Source organism: Pyrgilauda ruficollis, unplaced genomic scaffold (genome assembly GCF_017590135.1).
Source record: "Pyrgilauda ruficollis isolate IOZ18807 unplaced genomic scaffold, ASM1759013v1 scaffold31, whole genome shotgun sequence".
Taxonomy (NCBI): Eukaryota; Metazoa; Chordata; class Aves; order Passeriformes; family Passeridae; genus Pyrgilauda; species Pyrgilauda ruficollis.
The window spans coordinates 602,022-619,945 of NW_024524489.1; the positions used below are offsets into that span (position 1 = coordinate 602,022).

General features: G+C 45.4%; 1 protein-coding gene across 1 annotated transcript; it reads right to left on the reverse strand.

Moving 5' to 3' along the window:
• Positions 1–3,393: 3,393 nt before the first annotated feature.
• Positions 3,394–17,548, reverse strand: LOC121357075 (D-beta-hydroxybutyrate dehydrogenase, mitochondrial-like). Its single transcript, XM_041474040.1, has 4 exons — positions 17,209–17,548; positions 9,767–9,919; positions 6,914–7,044; positions 3,394–4,399 (listed from the first exon to the last, which is right to left on the reverse strand). Exons 1-4 carry the CDS (start codon positions 17,546–17,548, stop codon positions 4,052–4,054), a joined length of 972 nt encoding a protein of 323 aa, XP_041329974.1. The 3' UTR covers positions 3,394–4,051.
• Positions 17,549–17,924: the final 376 nt, after the last annotated feature.

The following is a 17,924-nucleotide window of genomic DNA, read 5'->3' on the forward strand; positions in this document are numbered from 1 at the left end:
GTTTGGTGCTAGCAGAAGGTGCCAGGCTGAGAGCACTGCACAGTCCCTCCTGGAACATGTGGGACAATCCAGCTACATCCGCTGTTCCACTTGCTGTCTCTGCATGGTGCTGGGTTTTCTCTGTGGATGTCAAAGCCCAAGGATGCTGCAGCTGTCCCACAGCTGACCTCTGGAGGGACACTGTGCACCACAAGGACTCGGGCTGGATGGCCCTGGAGTCCTGTTGACATCAGGGGGAGCTGGGCTGGTCAGCTGCAAGGTGTGCTTGAGGATTGCCTGATTTTTACTTAAGCCTTTTTACTGTGGAAGTAATTATCGCTGGTATTCATCTCTCTGGATTCTGATACTACTGCAAAAAAAATCTGCTGTGTGGTGCATTCCACCCAAAATCTCCTTATTCAGACCTGCCACCTTGGAAAAATGCCATAAATTTACACATTTGGCTAATTCTGAAGGTCATCTTGGGAGCTGTTGTGGGGGCATTGCTCCAACTGTGCCCCCTCAAGGGAGGGAGTAGTCTCCTCCTTGAGACAGCCTTTGTTTCGTGCAGCAGCACAGCCTCCTCAGGACTGTGCTGGCAGGTACCACCCAGCTCCTCCACCTGTATTTCCTGGGATCTGCTCTGTTTCTGTTTTGATGCCACTGTATGAAGCTGTTGGTATCACTCAGATCAATGTACAACTTGCCAGACTGGTTTAGGTTTTTTCATTCTTCTTTATACTCTTTCTATAATTGCTTTGTCAAAACCAAAACCGATTCTTTCTACCACTTAATATGCACTCTTAGGAATAGGCCTTTTCATCAAGGAGAAAATGCATTAAATAACTGCATTAGGTCCCTGATACTGTGTCCTTGGAGAAGAGACTTGGGAGGAAAGCTGAGTCTCTTTTGGTGTGGCTGTTTTCAAGGGAAAAAAATTTCCCAAACTGTCAGCAAGGCTTATAAAGACAAATAGTGACAAAAGCTGAAGCGTTTTGCCAAGAAGTTCCCTGTTGAATGCAGCTCAGATGAATGTTACATAGAAAAACAGTCTCAGGAAAGGATCTGCAGCAGGTTAGCTGGGTTTTGGGAGAGGGGTGTTTCAGGTATAAGAGCAATGTCAATTGAATTTTGGTTGTGGGGTTTTGGGGGGGGGGTTTGTTTGGTTTTGTTCTTTTATCTTTGTCACCTAAATTTTCCCTAAAACTGTTTCTTTTTTGGATGTTGTAAAAACAGACTTCTTGTATGCCCCTGCACTTCAACTTGACTTGAGGTAAAGGTGATTTCAGAGTTACTGAGGAAGAGGCAGGCACTCCTCAGCCAGGGATGTGGCAAAATAAAAAGGGATGGTGGGGCAGTCCAGCAGCTCTGCACTCCCAGCATGTTCTTCCCAGGATGAGGGCTGGGATCCCTAGAGTCAGGGCAGCTTTCCAGTGCCACAGAGCAGGGCAGGAGCTCACTGAAGAGCTGACAGCTCTGGGAGTCCTCGGAGTTCATCACTGGCTTGGTTAGCAAGGTTTGTTCAGTAAAGCCTTCTGTTGCTGATCCTGCAGCTTCTGTACCCTGTGGCACTTGTGGAGGAGGGAATGCACCCCTTCCATCACCATTTCCTATGAGGGTCTCTTTTCTACTCAGCCCAGGGATTCCGAAATTATTTCTGCTACTTATTTTCATGTTTACTTGTCTAACACTGTGGCTTGGAACACACAGAACTCAGGGGGAGGATTCCAGATGACTTCAGTGGGATGTTCTGTTAATAACAAACTCTGACTCTCTTTATTAGTTTTTTATCTGCAGATCATAATGCTTAAAAAGTAAGGGGAAGAAATAAAATAATTTTGTAGCTGGTTTTCAGTTAGCTTCCAGGCCGATGGTTAGATGGCAATGAAAATACAAACTGCCTTATTTGTCCCATCAGATCTCACCCTGTCACTGTATCCTGTTTAAAATCCTTTGCACTGCAAGTTCTCAGTTTTCAAGGTGAGGGAGTAAATGTTCTGGAGTCTTTCTCATCTTATGTTACATGAGGCTACTGAAATATTGATCACATGCTTCACTCCATACCCAGCAAATAAAGAATTTCCAGTTGGAAGTTATTCTGTGTCTGTGAGGCAGATCTGATGGTGCTGGCTCTCAGCAACTCAGTGCAGTAGCTTTTAGAAACGCTAACAGAAGGGAGACAGTGTAATGGGGCAGAGATCAGCACTTGTACCCTGGGCCTGACGGAACAACATCTGGGCTTCAAAGCTGCTTGTGGACTCCAGTGCTGCTTGCTGTGAGGAAGGGCAATCTGCACAAAGAACAGCTAAGGGCATGAAAGCAGTGCTTCCAAAGCCATGCAGGGCTGCTGAAATCCCTGAGGTCAAGCAGGGGGAACTCCTATACAAGAAATTGATTGGTTCAGTTGGAATAAGCCTCATTCCTGATCCCTTGCTTGGCCTTGCTCAGTTGTGGTTAAATGAGGAGAGGGATGATAATCATCTGATTATCCTGCTATTGACAGTCTGTGGAACAGTTGGGAGCCCAGGCTTGTCCTTCTGCCAATGCCAGCTCCAGGAATGGGTTCAGCATTTGGAAAGAGAAATAACATGTTCCACAATCTCTGACATGTGCAGTGGCTGTTCCACTGCTGAATGTACCAGGAGAGAGACTGGAATTGTCACTCTGTGGGCTCATCTCGCCTGTGTTCTGATTCACACTAATTAACCAAATTAACCTACCAGGAGAGAGCATAAATTTTCTCAGCAATTAATTAAATATGTTAGGAAATACTTCCCAGGTAGAGGGTGCAATTTCTGCTTCAGATGAAAAAGTTAACTGAGTCAACTTACAGCAGAGTCTTAGATTTGATAAGGGACGCCTGGCATGGGAGAAGCTAATGCTTGGTGCTGCTGCCCTGTATCTATCACTGCCACCACAGTTTATCCCAGCTTTTCTGGGTTCTTTTGGTACCAGAGTTCTTGGATTTTGTGCCATACCATAATCAAGTCAAATTTAAAACTGTATGTGTAAACCAGCAATCTTTTCCATGGCAATTAGTAGGAGAGTGTTAATGGAGATCAATTACTATCATAGAGAAATTGTTACTAATGTTTCCCTTTCCTGTTAGTAGGTATTCTTTTCTTCAGACCTTATTCCTTACAATAGCAGCCAAACCTGAATATGTTCTTTCTGAGCTCCAAGTATACTGATATATATACTGATATATATACTTGGTGTTTAGCTCTCTCACTACACTTCAGGTCAACACATTGATTAATCCAGACATTAGATAAAGGATAGAGTTTATTTAGGATTAAATACTTGTTTATAAATGGAACATGTAACTTGTTTTCTGAAGTCTGTGATGTATCTGCTTTGTTACACATTTATCCAGAACACCTGAAAAAGGACTGAACTGTAGTTAGCCAAGACAATGTTTTCATATTACAACTTTATTATTCATAGAATCACAGAATGGTTTGGGTTGGGAAGGACCTTAGAGATCATCAAATTCCAGCCCCTCTCTTGTGGGCAGGAACACCTTTCACTTAACCAGATTGCCCAGAGCTTCAAGACTTCCTAACTTGCTACAGCCATTTAACTCCATTCAAAGTATTTCGAGGTCCAATGCTCATTTCTATGACTTTTGCATTAACCTCCTCCTATCACCCTGAATAAATAGCTACTCAGGTTTCTACAAGTAAGGGCTTTTCCTCTCTGCTGTAATGACTTCAGGTGTACAGCTGCCCTGTAGGATGTGCTCCATTTTGTCTGCATCATGTCTGTAACACAACCTGCTATTGCTTTAGAAAAAGATGTATTAAATTTTCCAGGCAATAACTAAAGTAGTGTAAGTGGATGGGGTTTTTCCACAGGGAAGAGATAAAGTTACTTAAACAAATGATTTAATTTTACACAGGGTCCTGTATGTTTTTCCCCAGCAATCAGTGACAGTTCTGACTAGGGAGACTCCAGAGTTTGCACTGGTTAATCGGTGTCACTGTACTGACACACAGGGGCATTCAATTCAGCTCTGACTCTCACATTTTATAAACTGCCTCACCTGAGTCAGTGATAGCACCACTGTAGGCTATGCAAGTTTTACTTTGCTCAGAGCATAAGACAGAACAGAATCCATCACAACAGTCGGGAACAAAGCACACACAAACACCAGGGCCTTCTCCTTCAGCTTCGCCACCATGTAACGTGCCTTGGGTGCAGGAGATGTTAGAGCATCCACCATAGCATCCACAACCTCATTGCCATTAGCGCTTCCCTCACTGAGGATGCTGTTGAAAAAGTTTGCCCGCTCTTGAACGTACTCCTTGTTGTAAACAGCCTTTTCCTCTTCACTCAGCTCACTCCAGATCTCTTCGGCACTGAGCGGTGGCTGAATTTTTGTAGAGCGTGCATAATTTCCTGGCTGGATAATACAGACCTGAAAGCGAGATGTAAAACTTACCCAGGTGCAATCAGCCATTGTGAATTCAATTAAATACTATCATCAGTAACACAGACCAAAAGCTTTCTACAGCCAGACAGAAAATGCTGCTTTGTTGAAATTTTAACCCTGGAAACTTGAAATCAAATATATTCCTGTGAAATATTTAAGGTTGCAGAGGTGCTTTATTTTGACTTCCTCATTTCACTCTGATGTTAATGTTCTTGTTTTGAATACTTAGCACACTCTCACAAAATGCAATATAGAGCATCTTTGATTGCTGTACAACCCTTAAGAGTATAAATGTTTTGACAATACTGAGACAAAGCATTTCAGTATGACTTTGATATCTCCAAAGTGGAATATTTTGGATTTTTCACTCACTGGGGAGCATAGTGATTGATAATTTTTGACCCCATTTAGGACAAAAGGAGGTACTAAAGAAAATTATCAGGTCCTGGGGAAAGAAGTGCTGTTTTCCCCAAGAAGGTGAAATTAAAAATAAACTAGGTCTTGTCAGGAAGAACAGGGGGACCAAAGGTCCTGCTCTGCCTCACACCGAAGCCATCAGCAGATTTCTGTAGATTTGTACACATAGATTTAAATGAAAGCACACAAGTCCTTTGCTGCTCCACATTTTCTTTGTGTATTGCTGCTGTTCTGCTCCCTTCTGAGTATTCCAGGGAGTTTTGGAGTGGGCTGAGCACTCACAGCACACAGGCTGTTCCTCAGTTAGCAGCAGCCTTGTTCAAACTATTTGTAGATATACAACATTAAAAGCTCCGTGGCATTTAACTGACCTGATTTCTAAAGACTGCAACACAAGGTGAGGAAAACCCATGCTGAGCTGTGTCAGAGACTTGGGGATCTGACAGGCATTCTCTGGGAAGGCTGTGATGGTATAAAACCCTGATGTCTTCACTCAGCCACCCAGCCCAGCTGTGTCAGTCCCTGCCTGCTGGCCTGCATGGTGATGGATTCGCTGCTCTCAGGAGGACTGGGGTGCAGGTCCTATGCACAGGGAGAAGGGAGGGATGCAGACAAACCCCAGCAAAGGGATGGTGTGCACAGCTGGAACAGCTTCATGCTGCCTCAGGCGGGTTTGTCACACAGAATCCTCGGGAGCCCTCCCTTCTGGTGCTATTTAGAAGTGCGTTTGGTATCAGCTAAATAGTAAACTTCCCACATTTATTGTTAACAATGGGTTTTGGAAGCTTCCTTTTTTGGAGTTGGCTTGGAAAGAAGGAGAGATGGTTTGGTTTTTGTCCTTCCCACATTTTCTGTAGCCTTTCTACTGGAAGACACCCACTTTGTTTCCTGTAGGCTGTCAGCTTGCCTGGCCAGAGTTCAGTGGGACAGAGCCATAGCTCCATCTGCTCCTTGCCACCCCTGTGCAGCTTTCTCCTGAAAGGACAGACAGGACAACAGAGCAGTGCGAGGGAGCACAGCAAAAAGGGACCATGTATTTTGTAGGCTCTCTGCAGGGCAGGTTCTCAGGCAAGTGCCAGCCAGCATCTTGCATACAGCAAGAAACAGAAAAATACCTCTCAAAGATACTCCAGAAATGTTTGTCAGCCTGTCTCGCTCATTTATGTGCTGGGGCTACTGCAGAGATGGAACAGCAAAAATCCCAACTCAACCAGAGCAGCTAACCTGTTAAACTAAGCCCTTCCATGCATTTGAGATTATCCTCAGCTAATCAGCAGAAATCCTCATCATGCTGTGTGGTATTAGGATGTGTAAAGTCACTTGTATTTTACAGCCCCTCATATTTATCTGACAAGGGTAGCTAATAGATGCATAGTTGTAATATTTTCCAACACAAAGCTTATGAACAATGCTGTAAATCTGTGTACATAAACAGTACTCCAATGCAAACCTGACATGGAAGACTTTGAGTGTTTGAGAAAAGTGTTTCAGCAGTAGAGTGACTCAAAGGAAAAAGCCCAGTGAAGCTGCTTAGGGATCTAAGCTTCAGGTTTGACTATCAGAGTTGCTTAGGGCACTAAGAGCACTCGGAGAGCCTCTTAGGTTAAGAGAACAAAAACATAACTACTCTGTACAATGCTGCCTCTTGCAGCGAGCTGTTCTCACTAAAAGCAAGGAGTTGGTGCTGTAAGAGAGAAAGAATCCCTCAGCCAAGTGACAAGTTCTGGCTGCACAGCTCTCAGCGTCTGGGCTCTTTGCAGCCACCCAGGGAACATTTGGGTTCCTCGCTGCTGGTGGGAGCTCAGGCAGGCCTGTGTCAGGAAGCTTCTCCACTGCAGAGGATGTGGAAATTTCAGTGCTGCCACACAGACTGTTACCCAGCAGCTTCTCAGAACAAAAAATATCCCCCAAGACTGCTGTTCCCAGTGATTTCCAGCTGACTGATTAGCCACAGAGAAACCACCTCTTTCCAGAAGGAATCTGCACCCATGAATGCATTTCTGAGCTTTTATCTTTGTTACTTTGTTTCACATAACTCATTACATCACTTACCTGGTTTTGAGGTTTTGTTACATCACTTACCTGGACACCAAACTTTTTCATTTCCAGTCTTAAAGCATCACAAAATTTTTCAATAGCTGCCTTGGTCATAGAATAAATGCCATTTCCCAGAGTAAAATAGGCAATGATGCTGGACATGAAAACAATACGTCCTGGAGAGAAAACAGTGCAAATAACATAACTTCACTCTCAGTCTTTAGCATGGAATTGATTTGCCTCAGTCTTGAGCTGCTAAGAATGTGGTGTTTAGCAGGAGACTGTTTTCCTGCACTCTGTGCCAAAACTGGACAGTGTCAGTGTGCAGTCCCAGCACAGATGGGCACTCAGCTCTGCTGAGCAGTAAACTTCACACAAAAATCTTCCACCTAGTGACAGATGTTGGACTAGACAAAGTGTAACACATTCCCGGTGTGCTGCTTATTCCTTCTGAGCCTGAGATAGGATGAAAAAGATGGAAACAAATCAGTGCCCTAAAGACTGAAAAATAGTAGTAAGAGACTGTGCTAGTAAGAGAAGGACTGCAGGGGAGAGGAGAGGTGATTTTCCCTGAGGTAGATTATATGGTTACTAATATCAGTTTTTTCCGTGCTAATGATGGCTCTGCACTGAGACCAGCTTCTGTAACTGTGCATATGAAGTCCAAGCCAGACTCTACAGTGATAAGTTTCACTGAGGAAATGAGACTTGCCAAATGTATGCAGGTTTGCAATACCTTACAGTGATTCCCCTGATCTGTGCTGCTTTCCCTCCCTTCTAACTCCTGCTGAGTGCAGGCATGCCTTAATCGCAGATATTCCTCATGTGAGGCACTGGACTGTAGTTCATTTCCATTGTTTCCTTGTAAACTTCTGTCACACAGTCCTACCATGCGGTAAGGAATGTCCGAGTGTGGACATACAAATACCAGGGGTGAGGGAGCAGATGGTGCTGTCACTGACAATGCAGAGAACACAGCTGCACTCCTGTTGCTGCCACAGGTGCAGATAACATCTGGGCCCCAGATGTCACCAAATGGAAGAGGCTTGGGGGATATCAAAAGGTATCACGGGAATCCAGTGAAATCTCTCATTCTGCATTAGGTTCCCTGCCTTCCTATACAGCACCCCAAACAAATCTTATCTGCAGTAAGAGGAAAATAACTACCAGCTTGACCAAGATGGTCTATCAGCTGGCCTGGCCAGCTGGAAAAGATATGGGGAAATGTTGCTCCTCTCAGGGCAGAATGTTTAAGTCCTAGGCTGGAGGGCATTACCTCCCTTTACAAGTATTAATAATTGTATTAATAATTTTGAAGTGTTTCTTAGAACAGGTGCACATCCATGGCAGTAAGCAATGTGTAGGATGACCTCTGCCTCCCTTGTCCAGTAGCTGAGTGGATGGGGCTCACACCCAGGATGTGGGACACCTCATTTAACTTCTCTCTAAAGTGTCTAAGGGAATTGAAACTCAGCTTCCCCAGGAGAATGCTCCAATGTCTGTAAGTCAAGCTTTTCATTTGGAGAGGTTACTTGCTGCCCCCAAACATAAGCTTTAGATGTCCTGGCTGTTCCTGCAAGGAAGGCAACAGCAAATCTAGGATTCTTCTTAAGAGTGCCTTGGCCTCCTCTCCTACATAGATGGTACTTGAAAATGGAGTGCAGGAGTTAATCAAGGAAACACTGACAGCTCTGGAACAGATACAGAATGTTCCTTTGAGCTGAGGTGTGTGCACAGCCATCCAGACCCAAACCTTCTAAAGGTTTATGCATGTGCTTAATATTGCACGCACTGTTAGTCCCCTTTGCTTCAAAATAACCCTGTGCAGCTCATGGGGTCAGAGAAATGCCTCTGGTGGATCAGCATCAGAGTCCCAGCAGCAAGTAGGACTCAACAGGGAAAATAGATGTCTCCCTGTGTAATGGCCACATAACACACTCACTGGGTATACACAATAGCACATTCTGCTACAAAACCACATCCAGCTCACAGTACTTAAAGGTTTCTTTCTTCTTCTGTCAGAATATCATCTACCAAAGGCAGCCAAGCAGAAAGAAGCAGAATAGCCCAAAAAAAGCGATGCTTTTATCTTACCAAGTTTGTGTAGCAGTGACACCTGGGGTTTCCAGGTGAAACCTACCCCTTCCTGTGCTTGATGCTGCATACAGAGCACAAATCCTCCCCCTAAAGAGCCTACAGTCAGAACAGACAAGGAAGAGGGGATCTTCCTCCCCAAACACAGATGGAGACAGGTAGAGGACAAACTGCAAAGCATCCAAGACATGCTGCCATGCTGCAGAGGGCTATTAAACATTTACTTCTTAGAAAGAAGGATAAAGCCCACATGTAGGGAGGTTCATGCAAATACATTTATCCCACTGGATACCCATGCACCTCTACATACTTGAAGTTTCCTGCCCAAGGTCACAGAGGCTCCACAGAGCTGGAACTGGAAGTTGGATGTCTCTAGTTCACCTCTGTAGGGTCATTCCTCCTCTCCTAATTGTCAAACAATAAAATTGTAAAGCCTAAATAATAAAATTAGGCAGTTTAATGGATCTTTGTGTTTTCCGATTGTCAGTGCTTAAAAAGGCTTGCCTGGGCTTAATGATGTACAGTAAATATTCTTCCTCTTTCTTGAGTCAAACACTGAGAGAAATTCTTATTTATAAATACTTTTTTTCTATGTACTGCAAAGACAAAATCTTTAAGGATATTTTTTCCCTTTATGGCTTCACGCTCTTTTCAGGATCAAGTTGCTCTTTCAGGCCACACAGAAGGAGGCTGTCATTTCAGTTCAATAAAAGACAATTAAAGCCTCTTTTATAGATGTGACATTACCCTGATTATAGTAAGCTAATTATTCTACAACTCTAAGTAACAGTGGATTAGCATTACCCTTGTATTTCCTTAGAAGGGGAAGAAATGCCAGGGTTGTCCTGATGCTCCCAAGGATATTCACATCTGCAAATTTTTCATATGTCTCCATAGGCAGCCACCCTGTCTCACCAAATGTTGATATTCCTGCATTGTTGACAAGGCCCCAGAAACCTATGGGAGAGAAATGACTCAGCAAGCACCTTTAACTGCAAAGCAGCCACTGTTAGATAACAAACAACACCACTGATTCGGACCCTTGAAAGGAACTGTATGGTTGTGTAACATCTTTGTCTTTCCCACTTTAAAGTGCAGGCATGTTTTGTTTAATGAAGGAATGCCATTGTGGCCATAACCTGGGCTAAATGGGATCAGAATAGCTTGGGTTGGAAAAGCCATTAAAGGTCATCCAGTTCTACCCCCCCTCCCATGATCAGGGACACCTTTCCTTATAAGTCTCAGTGCTATTTAATAATTGCCTACTCTATAGTTGTCTTAAGATATTTATGAATAACATGACCTGGGAGACTACATCTTACTGCCAATGTGGTGTACCATGATATTTTAATTACTTTAATCCCACCGTGTGCTATGAGCAGCTTTGTGAAAATTATATTAAGCGGTCTAAAGGCTAAGGGGTACTATTTTCAAAGTGCCTGACTAATTTAAGAGCCTAAGTCTTGCATCTTTTTCCAAGATTTGAGCTCTGATTTCTTCTGAAATCAGCCACAATCAGGTACATGGCTGCAACATTGGGTAAAGTAATCAAGCAGGGTCAGTGGCTACAGTATTTTTAAAATTTTGTACATTTGAACAACATTTTTGCCCATGTAATGACAGATGGTGCTAAGAAGAAAGATGTCAGCGTTCACAAGCAGCAAGGCATTGGCAGTGCGGCTTGTTGTGCCCGAGCTCAGTGACAGGAGCTGAACCTGCAGCCCAAAGGCACAGCAGGTCTCCCGAGAGCCCAGCGCTAACAGAGCTAACAAGCTGAGCTCAGGAATGCTGTGCTGCAGCGGGAGCACTCACTGTGGCTGCCCCCGTACTGACCAAGCGTGCTGGCTTGTGCCTGCCTGCACAGCCCCCCACTGTGGCTGGCCACCAAAGCAGGGAGTGACACCGTGCTTTCGGAAACTTCTCTGCTCCTGCCCTCAGTCCTCACTGACAGCATCTCGAGGGTGACAGCAGCGTAACGCAGGAGCGCCAGGGCAGCCTGGCCCTGGAACAGCTGAATTCGCACCTTACTTCTGCCTGCCTTGGCAGTTTTGCTCATGCACTTCTTTTAAGGAATCCTTCTAGGTGTCCAGGGCAAATAATTGTTTTGTCATGCCTTCTACAGGACCTCCAAGCCTGGGTTTCTGGGGAGGCAGGGCAGGTTTTAGTGCCTCTCTTCCTCTGGACACATGAGTTTGGGGCAGGGTGATGCTGAGCCAGCTGTAGCCTCCTGTACCTGTGGCAGCAGAGTTATTCTCAGGGGACTTTTGATCACCTTAGTCAAGGCACTGCAGAAACCTTTGGGCTGAATGCTTTTCTTTCTGATCTTCTCTGATGAAACTACTGCAATAATTTCATGGTATCTTTAAATACCCATTTCTCATGGGTCCTTCCAGAGCCCCGCCAAGAAGTGCAAGTATCAGATTTCATTCAGAACAGCAGTTAGAGATGAAACAGGAAATTTTTGGCATTAGTTTGTAAAGCAGACCTATGTAAGCTTTTCTAACATATATATACACTACTTGTATTACGTCATGAAATTGGTCTTTAAACAGAGAAAGAAACTGATTTCTTTCAGTGAATGTCTCATTTGCAGGGAAAAACACTCAAAATGAATAATTTACCACACAGAACATGGATAACTCTATCCTCCAAAGAGAATCAATCACTATTCAGCAGCCTGTCAGCCAGCAATCCTTGACACTGGACCCCTCTTACAACTTTAGTTACAGACAAGACTGCTGCCCGAGTAATGCAGCAGTTTCCTCTGGACTCACTTCTTTTCCACGGCCCCAAATGTTAGCAGACAGAGGAGAGGAAATGAGCTTAAAAATTGACCATGGAATTGGGCATCCTAGACTTCCTTTCTCCACCCACCATTGCCCTCTTTTTCCATGTCTTTCCATCATTCTCTGGCTTTATTTCTCCATCTTAAAATGGAACCCAGCCCCATGGGACTTAGCTCCCCATAAAATGCTTCCAGATCAATGGCTTAGAGAGCCCTCTGTAGAAGCTAATTATCAATGTTTTTGTACTTGCACATGATCCACTCTGCAGATGGCTGAGTGACTGCACACCCCATCTGTTTCTGCTCAAAGCTGGAGTTTCTGTACTCAGGGTTATTTTTATATAATCTAACACTCTTAACACAACCCAAACTAAATCCCAACATCACTGCAAAAGCTGCTTCCTGATATTTCAGTTTTACCTTTTCTAATTAAAAAAGTCATTTTGCTTCTGCCACTGCACCCTGTGCAGCACAACAAGAACACTTGCTCCACATACTCCTGATTTCATCAGGCCTTCAGAAATACAGCCATTAATCTTTAGACAATTGATTTTCTTCCTCCTTCTCTAAACTGTGAAATTCAGAATTTATCTTGCAAGGCTTAAGTCTTCTCTCCAGCTATTTGCCTCATGTGCTTCAAAGCCTCTGGGTGGCTGCTGGCAAGGCCAGCCTGTGTATTTCTGAGAGCTCACAAAATAACAGCTCCTTCCCTCTGTGTAGTGGCCAAATCAAAAGCCAGGAGGAGAAAAACTGGTCTGAGTTAAACTAAAACAGACTTGTGATTAACTTTTAAGTTAAACACAAAAAGACATTTTGCACCCAGTCAGCTCAAAATACTTAGTTTGCCCTCAAGAAAAACATATTGTTTCTTACAACATTTTGGCATTCCCAAATGGGAGATGCTCTGAAATTTTCCAGAATGTTTCCTGCCACTTCATTTAGTTGAATCAATTCACAAAATTCTACCCCAGTAGCAAACAGTTCATTATTCCCTTATGCTATTTTCTAAGAATATTTCCTGCTTCCTGAGAAACAACCTGCCCAGCTATGTATTCAGAGTACTTGAATCTGCTTTGGTCTTTCTTTCCTGAAATGTTTATGGTAAAAATTAATGCCATAAATGTGCATTCAAAACATATTGTAAATCTGCTTAGCCAAATGCAGCTCAGGTAGCCTAAAAAATACAGATGGAAATCCTGAAGGACAAGGCACAAGAATTAAACAGCTGAAGGAGAATGATGCTGCATTTCCTCAGTGTCCCTGCAGAGCCACATTTGGAAAAAGCAGGTGATGTCTGGTGTGTCAGACTGTCAAAACAGAACTCAGTCCAAACACAGTTTATGAAGAGAGCTGTTAGACTATGCTACAGCAGGCAGGGAAAAAATAAACTGGGAAGCAGAACTGGATGGCACAGACATTTTCACTTTGTGAAAGATCTTTGTGTTGGGAAAATGGATCCTGACAACAAAGATTAAAAGATACAGCCATGGATCTAAGAATCACATTAGGAAACTACGATTAGTGAGGCTTTCTGGAGAACAGCAGCTCTCACATAAGCTCCCCAATAATTTCTACTTCACAACACAGTGACCAAAAGGCACATACCCAAGGTCCTTATTTAGGCCCAAAAGATATCTGATGTTTTTTCCAGAAACTCTTAAAATGCTCTTCCTATTAAAGTTAGTCCAGCTGCAGGTTTACAAAACCTTCTGAAAATCAGGTTGTTTCTGTGTTGGTGCCAACACTCAGATACTACCTGAATTCTGCCACACACTGTAAATTCCAACAGGTATTCTTGGGATCACTGATCTTTGGAGTTTCTCCTCTAAGCCTGAGCCCAAATGAAAATGACAGGCTCTCTCCTGACAGATTCCAGACCAATACTAAAGGAAACTAAGCAGTGCAGGGTACTAGCAGGCCAGATGAGATTCCTGAGTTATATTTACATCCATTCATGAGTCACCATCCTTTGCTTGGAATATTATGCTAAAATTCTCTTCACTGTAAGGATAATCTATTTCTATAGGGAGTCTGGACTAAAATATTGTACCATGGGTGAATTCCATGAATACAAAATCATTATTAAGTGTAAGAGAGTACTTAATATCCTTTGAGTAGGAAGTGGGACTAAAACTAATATCCCTCCGTTCCAGCTAGCTAATGTCACCCACTCTTAGCAGGCAAGAAAAGGAAGATAAATTCTGATTTGAAACAGAAGAAAATCAGAAAAATTCTGAGGCATGCTGTAGAGCCTGACAGAATTGCAAATCACCATGCTGTGATGTCCTGGTCTATTTCTTACTGGCTTTGGATTTCTACTCTTGTATAACAGAGAGAAGATAATGAGGAGCTTGGGCTAGTTATGGTTACATATAGGAGGTGTAGGGAGAACTGTATTTTATTCCTGATACTCTGATTTTATTCTGATATTCTACAAATTTTTGTGTACATTTCATACCGAATACTTAAATTAGAAAGTCTCTTTTAGTCTTTTGTAAGTCTACTTATCCTGGGCCCAGGAAAAAGGCAGATTAAGGTTATTTAAAAGAAAGCATATCTGCCAAAAAGCCCTACTCGTCTGAGATGCATAGTCCGTGGAAAGGATGATACTGTAATCATAAAGAATATTTAATCTTTACCAGGACTTACTCTGAACTACTTAAACACAGGCATGCCAAAACCAATCATCATTTACCTGCTTTCTCTTCATTTTGGTCCAGCTTCTGAGGTCTCATTCAGAATCCCTGGCCTTTGCACACTTACCATTAGGCCTGGGATTACTGAAGTGACTATTTTCGGAATGATACAGGAATGTTTTCATGATCAGAATTTAGAAGTCCAGCACCTAAAATCCTTCATACCTGTGTGAAACTAATTGTAGTTAAAATGGCAAAAAAGGAGGGAACAATCCCTAAGCAATACCTAGTGGTTCTCAGGGACAGGTTCCTCTTCCCAGTTTCTGTGGGGAATTGCTGAACAGAATCCTCCTCTTCTGAGGGAGGGGGAAGGAGAAACAGAAAACTGTCCCACAGTACTGAGCAGCTAACAGTGACATACAGAACACTGCCAGCAGCTGCTTAAAAGGTGGGTGTTTTTAACATCCAGCTTTAACAGCTTTTAAATTTCAACAGCTTTTAAATAACATAATGCATGATCTACTGCAACCTTCAGCACCATCCACTGGATTCCTGTATCAGTTTGAACTGTGTGTGCAGAAACCAAAAGCAGACTTTTTATCTGTCCAATGCTTATTTCCAACAGTCTACTGGACTACCACCCACTCTGCTCTCCTCATTACAAATGTGTGAGCTGCATTTCCACTTTGGTCAGGACTCTGCTGTAGGCCCTGCATGTTGCTGTCCGTGGTCCACCAGGGAAAATGTCCTAAGGTTTCACCGCTGAGGGTTGTTTAACTGGTGGGATTTGAGGCACACGCTTTGGGTAGCAGGTAACATGTTCTGTGTAGTCACATACTGTTCTTACCTTCTAGATTATTTCAGAACATAAATGCAATTACAAATGGTTCAGAATTATCTTTCCTAATGAAAAATAATTTAATTAAACACAATCTTTGACCCAAATATAAAAAAATACAATTCCTATATTTAACAAATAAATTGGTTAATATGATAGGTAACCTCCTATTTAATCATGAAATTGAACTGTTTCTATAAAGGTAAAATACCACAGAAAACAACATATCTATTTTCAGAGGTGCCAAGAATGAACACTCCTACTGAAGTCTTTTGCTTATAGTCTGCAAGAGTATTGTCACAGTTTCCTTACAATTGAGACAAAAATATTTGTGCCCCTCTATTTTAGAAATTACGAAGAACACTTGCAGTCTTAGTCCATTAACAGCAGACATTAAAATAACTCATTTGCTTCTTCTTATTAAATAAAAGGAAGAATACTTGATAAATGTGAGTTTCCCCATGTGGCCTGTGTGCTACCTGGATCTATAAAATTATTTCTTCTTTGCTGCCTTTGCAAAATACCTTCAAAATTCTGCAGCAGCAGAGGTGCCCAGCCATGGAAAAAGGTTTCATAAAACGTGTGTGGTTGCCCAGCCCAGTGTGGCTGGTGTGAGAGCCCAGGTGCCAGCCCAGAACAGCACTGTGCACACGCTGTGTGCCTGCTGCATCCCACACCAGCCGTGCTCAGAGTCTGGATGGGCCTGGAATTGCTCTGAGGGCACATGCACAGTCTGTAAGCAGCAAGGACAACCCACGAGTTAGTGCTGACCCACGACTCCAGGGTCTCCATGGCAGCACAGGCACAACCACTGCAGGACAGCATAAGCTGTCGGAATTGCAGCATAAATTATGGGAAACCCAGAGTTCCAAGTGACCTGGTCCCCAGGGAACCTTTAAGGGCTTTTGGGAGACATTTGTGTTTATCTGTAGGTTAAGGAAAGGCCTGAGAGGGGAAGGCTCTGCCTCTTAATAAGATAAGGTCAAGATCAACCATAAATACATGTGCTTAATGAGCAATGTCTAGGCTTTTTCTTCCTTCACTTCTCATTCCATCCCCTTCCCAATGAGCTAATGAGCCAGGCAGGCAGAGGCCTTGCATTTCCTTATCTCTCTGTGTGCCCCATTCTGCACTTCTATTCCGTGTACGAGCAGGAAGTCTTTGTCTGTGATTTGGAGGGAACCTCACTTCTGAGCCTGAGGAACTCTGCTCTGCACAGTGTATCCCAGAATTACACTGGATAATTCCCACCCTGCAGTCCCAGAGGGAAAGGAGGTAACTGTGGCCCCATCACCTGCACTGTGTCACGTGTGCTGAAGGGATAACCCAGGATTTAGGTTGTCTGCAATTAATCTGGAGCTAAGTCTATCCACTCTGCTGGGTGCACACTCCCTGTAGGGTGTATAATTGACACATTTCCCTTTCAGTAACCTCTCCAGGGACCAGCCTGACAAACCTCAAGTGGCTCCAAGAAGCAGCCGCTTTGGTGTGGCACGGCAGCTGCCCTCGCTGCATTTCTTGTATCTATTTCCTCTTTCACAAGTCACGCCCAGGAGCGCACCAGTCCCACCGCTCCGATGCCTGCACAGCTGTTCTGCGCGTTCTCTGCCGCTTGTGCTTTCGGGTACCTGCAGAGGGGCTCCGGGGATGCCCCACTCGGGGAGTTCCTCTCCCTGTGGAAAGGTGAAGCTCCCCCTTGCCGCGCTGAGCAGCGCACCTGCTTTACACTGCCGGCACCTTCGGACAGGCCCCGGTCCGTGTACGCACCAAGGGATTTTTGATAAAATCCTGCCGTCCTTACCGATAGCGGTGAGCGCACCTAGCCCATCAGAGACGGTGCTCGCTACGCTCACGCTGTGACAGCCCAGCTGGCCCTGTCAGGCAGCTCCCCGGCAGCAGTCCCGGGCGAACCGAGCCGCCCCCTTGCCACGCCGTGTGCGCCGGTGCCCGAGCTGCCGGTCCCCGCCCGCGCCGCCCCGGCGCTCACCTCGCTCGGGCAGGTGGCTGAGCACCAGCTCCTTGGCGGCGCGCACGTCGCGGGCGCGGGTCACATCGAGCCGCAGGACGCGCAGCCGGCCGGCGCCGCCCGCCTCCCGCTGCAGCCGCCGCGCCCCGTCCCCGCCGGGGCACAGGCAGCCGGCGAACACGGTGAAGCCCAGGCGGTGCAGGCGGAGCGCCAGCAGGTGCCCGAAGCCGCTGTCACAGCCCGTGATGAGCACGGCCCGCCCGGCCGGCTCCAGCCGCGCCGCCCCGCGCCGGCACAGCCGCGCCAGCGGCGGCAGCAGCAGCAGGAGCAGCAGGAGCAGGAGAGGGGCCGCTGCCCACATGCCGCCCGCGCCGCCGCAGCCCCGCTGTCTGGCAGCGAGCGAGGAGCGCAAAGGCGCGGGCAGCGCCCTCCCCGCCCGGCACCCCCGCCCGGAGCAGCGGCCGCCCGCAGCGCCGCCCCGCCCCGCGGGGCCCGGCACCGCGCCCCGGGCCCTCCGAGCCGGCGTGCTGCAAACCCGCGCCGGGGAGGGGCTTCTCCCCGCCGGGCTCTCCCCCCAGGTTTAGTGTCCGAAAGAAAGCGCAGGCTGGAAGCGTCATGCCGTGACCAGCTGGAGCTGCGCCGGCGAAAGGCTGCTGGGTTATGCCGAGATCCAGCGGTATGGACAGTTCAGCTTCCCTGCTCAGCTGGCTTTACACCGTCCCGCCACTACGGACTGG

Coding starts and splice junctions, on each gene's coding strand:
- LOC121357075 (XM_041474040.1), bottom strand. CDS start 17,548: ATGTGGGCAGCGGCCCCTCTCCTGCTCCTGCTGCTCCTGCTGCTGCTG. Junction 9,920..17,208: donor CAGCCACCTGCCCGAGCGAG/GTGAGCGCCGGG, acceptor TCTCTCCCATAG/GTTTCTGGGGCCTTGTCAAC. Junction 4,400..6,913: donor TGAAAAAGTTTGGTGTCCAG/GTAAGTGATGTA, acceptor TCTCGCTTTCAG/GTCTGTATTATCCAGCCAGG.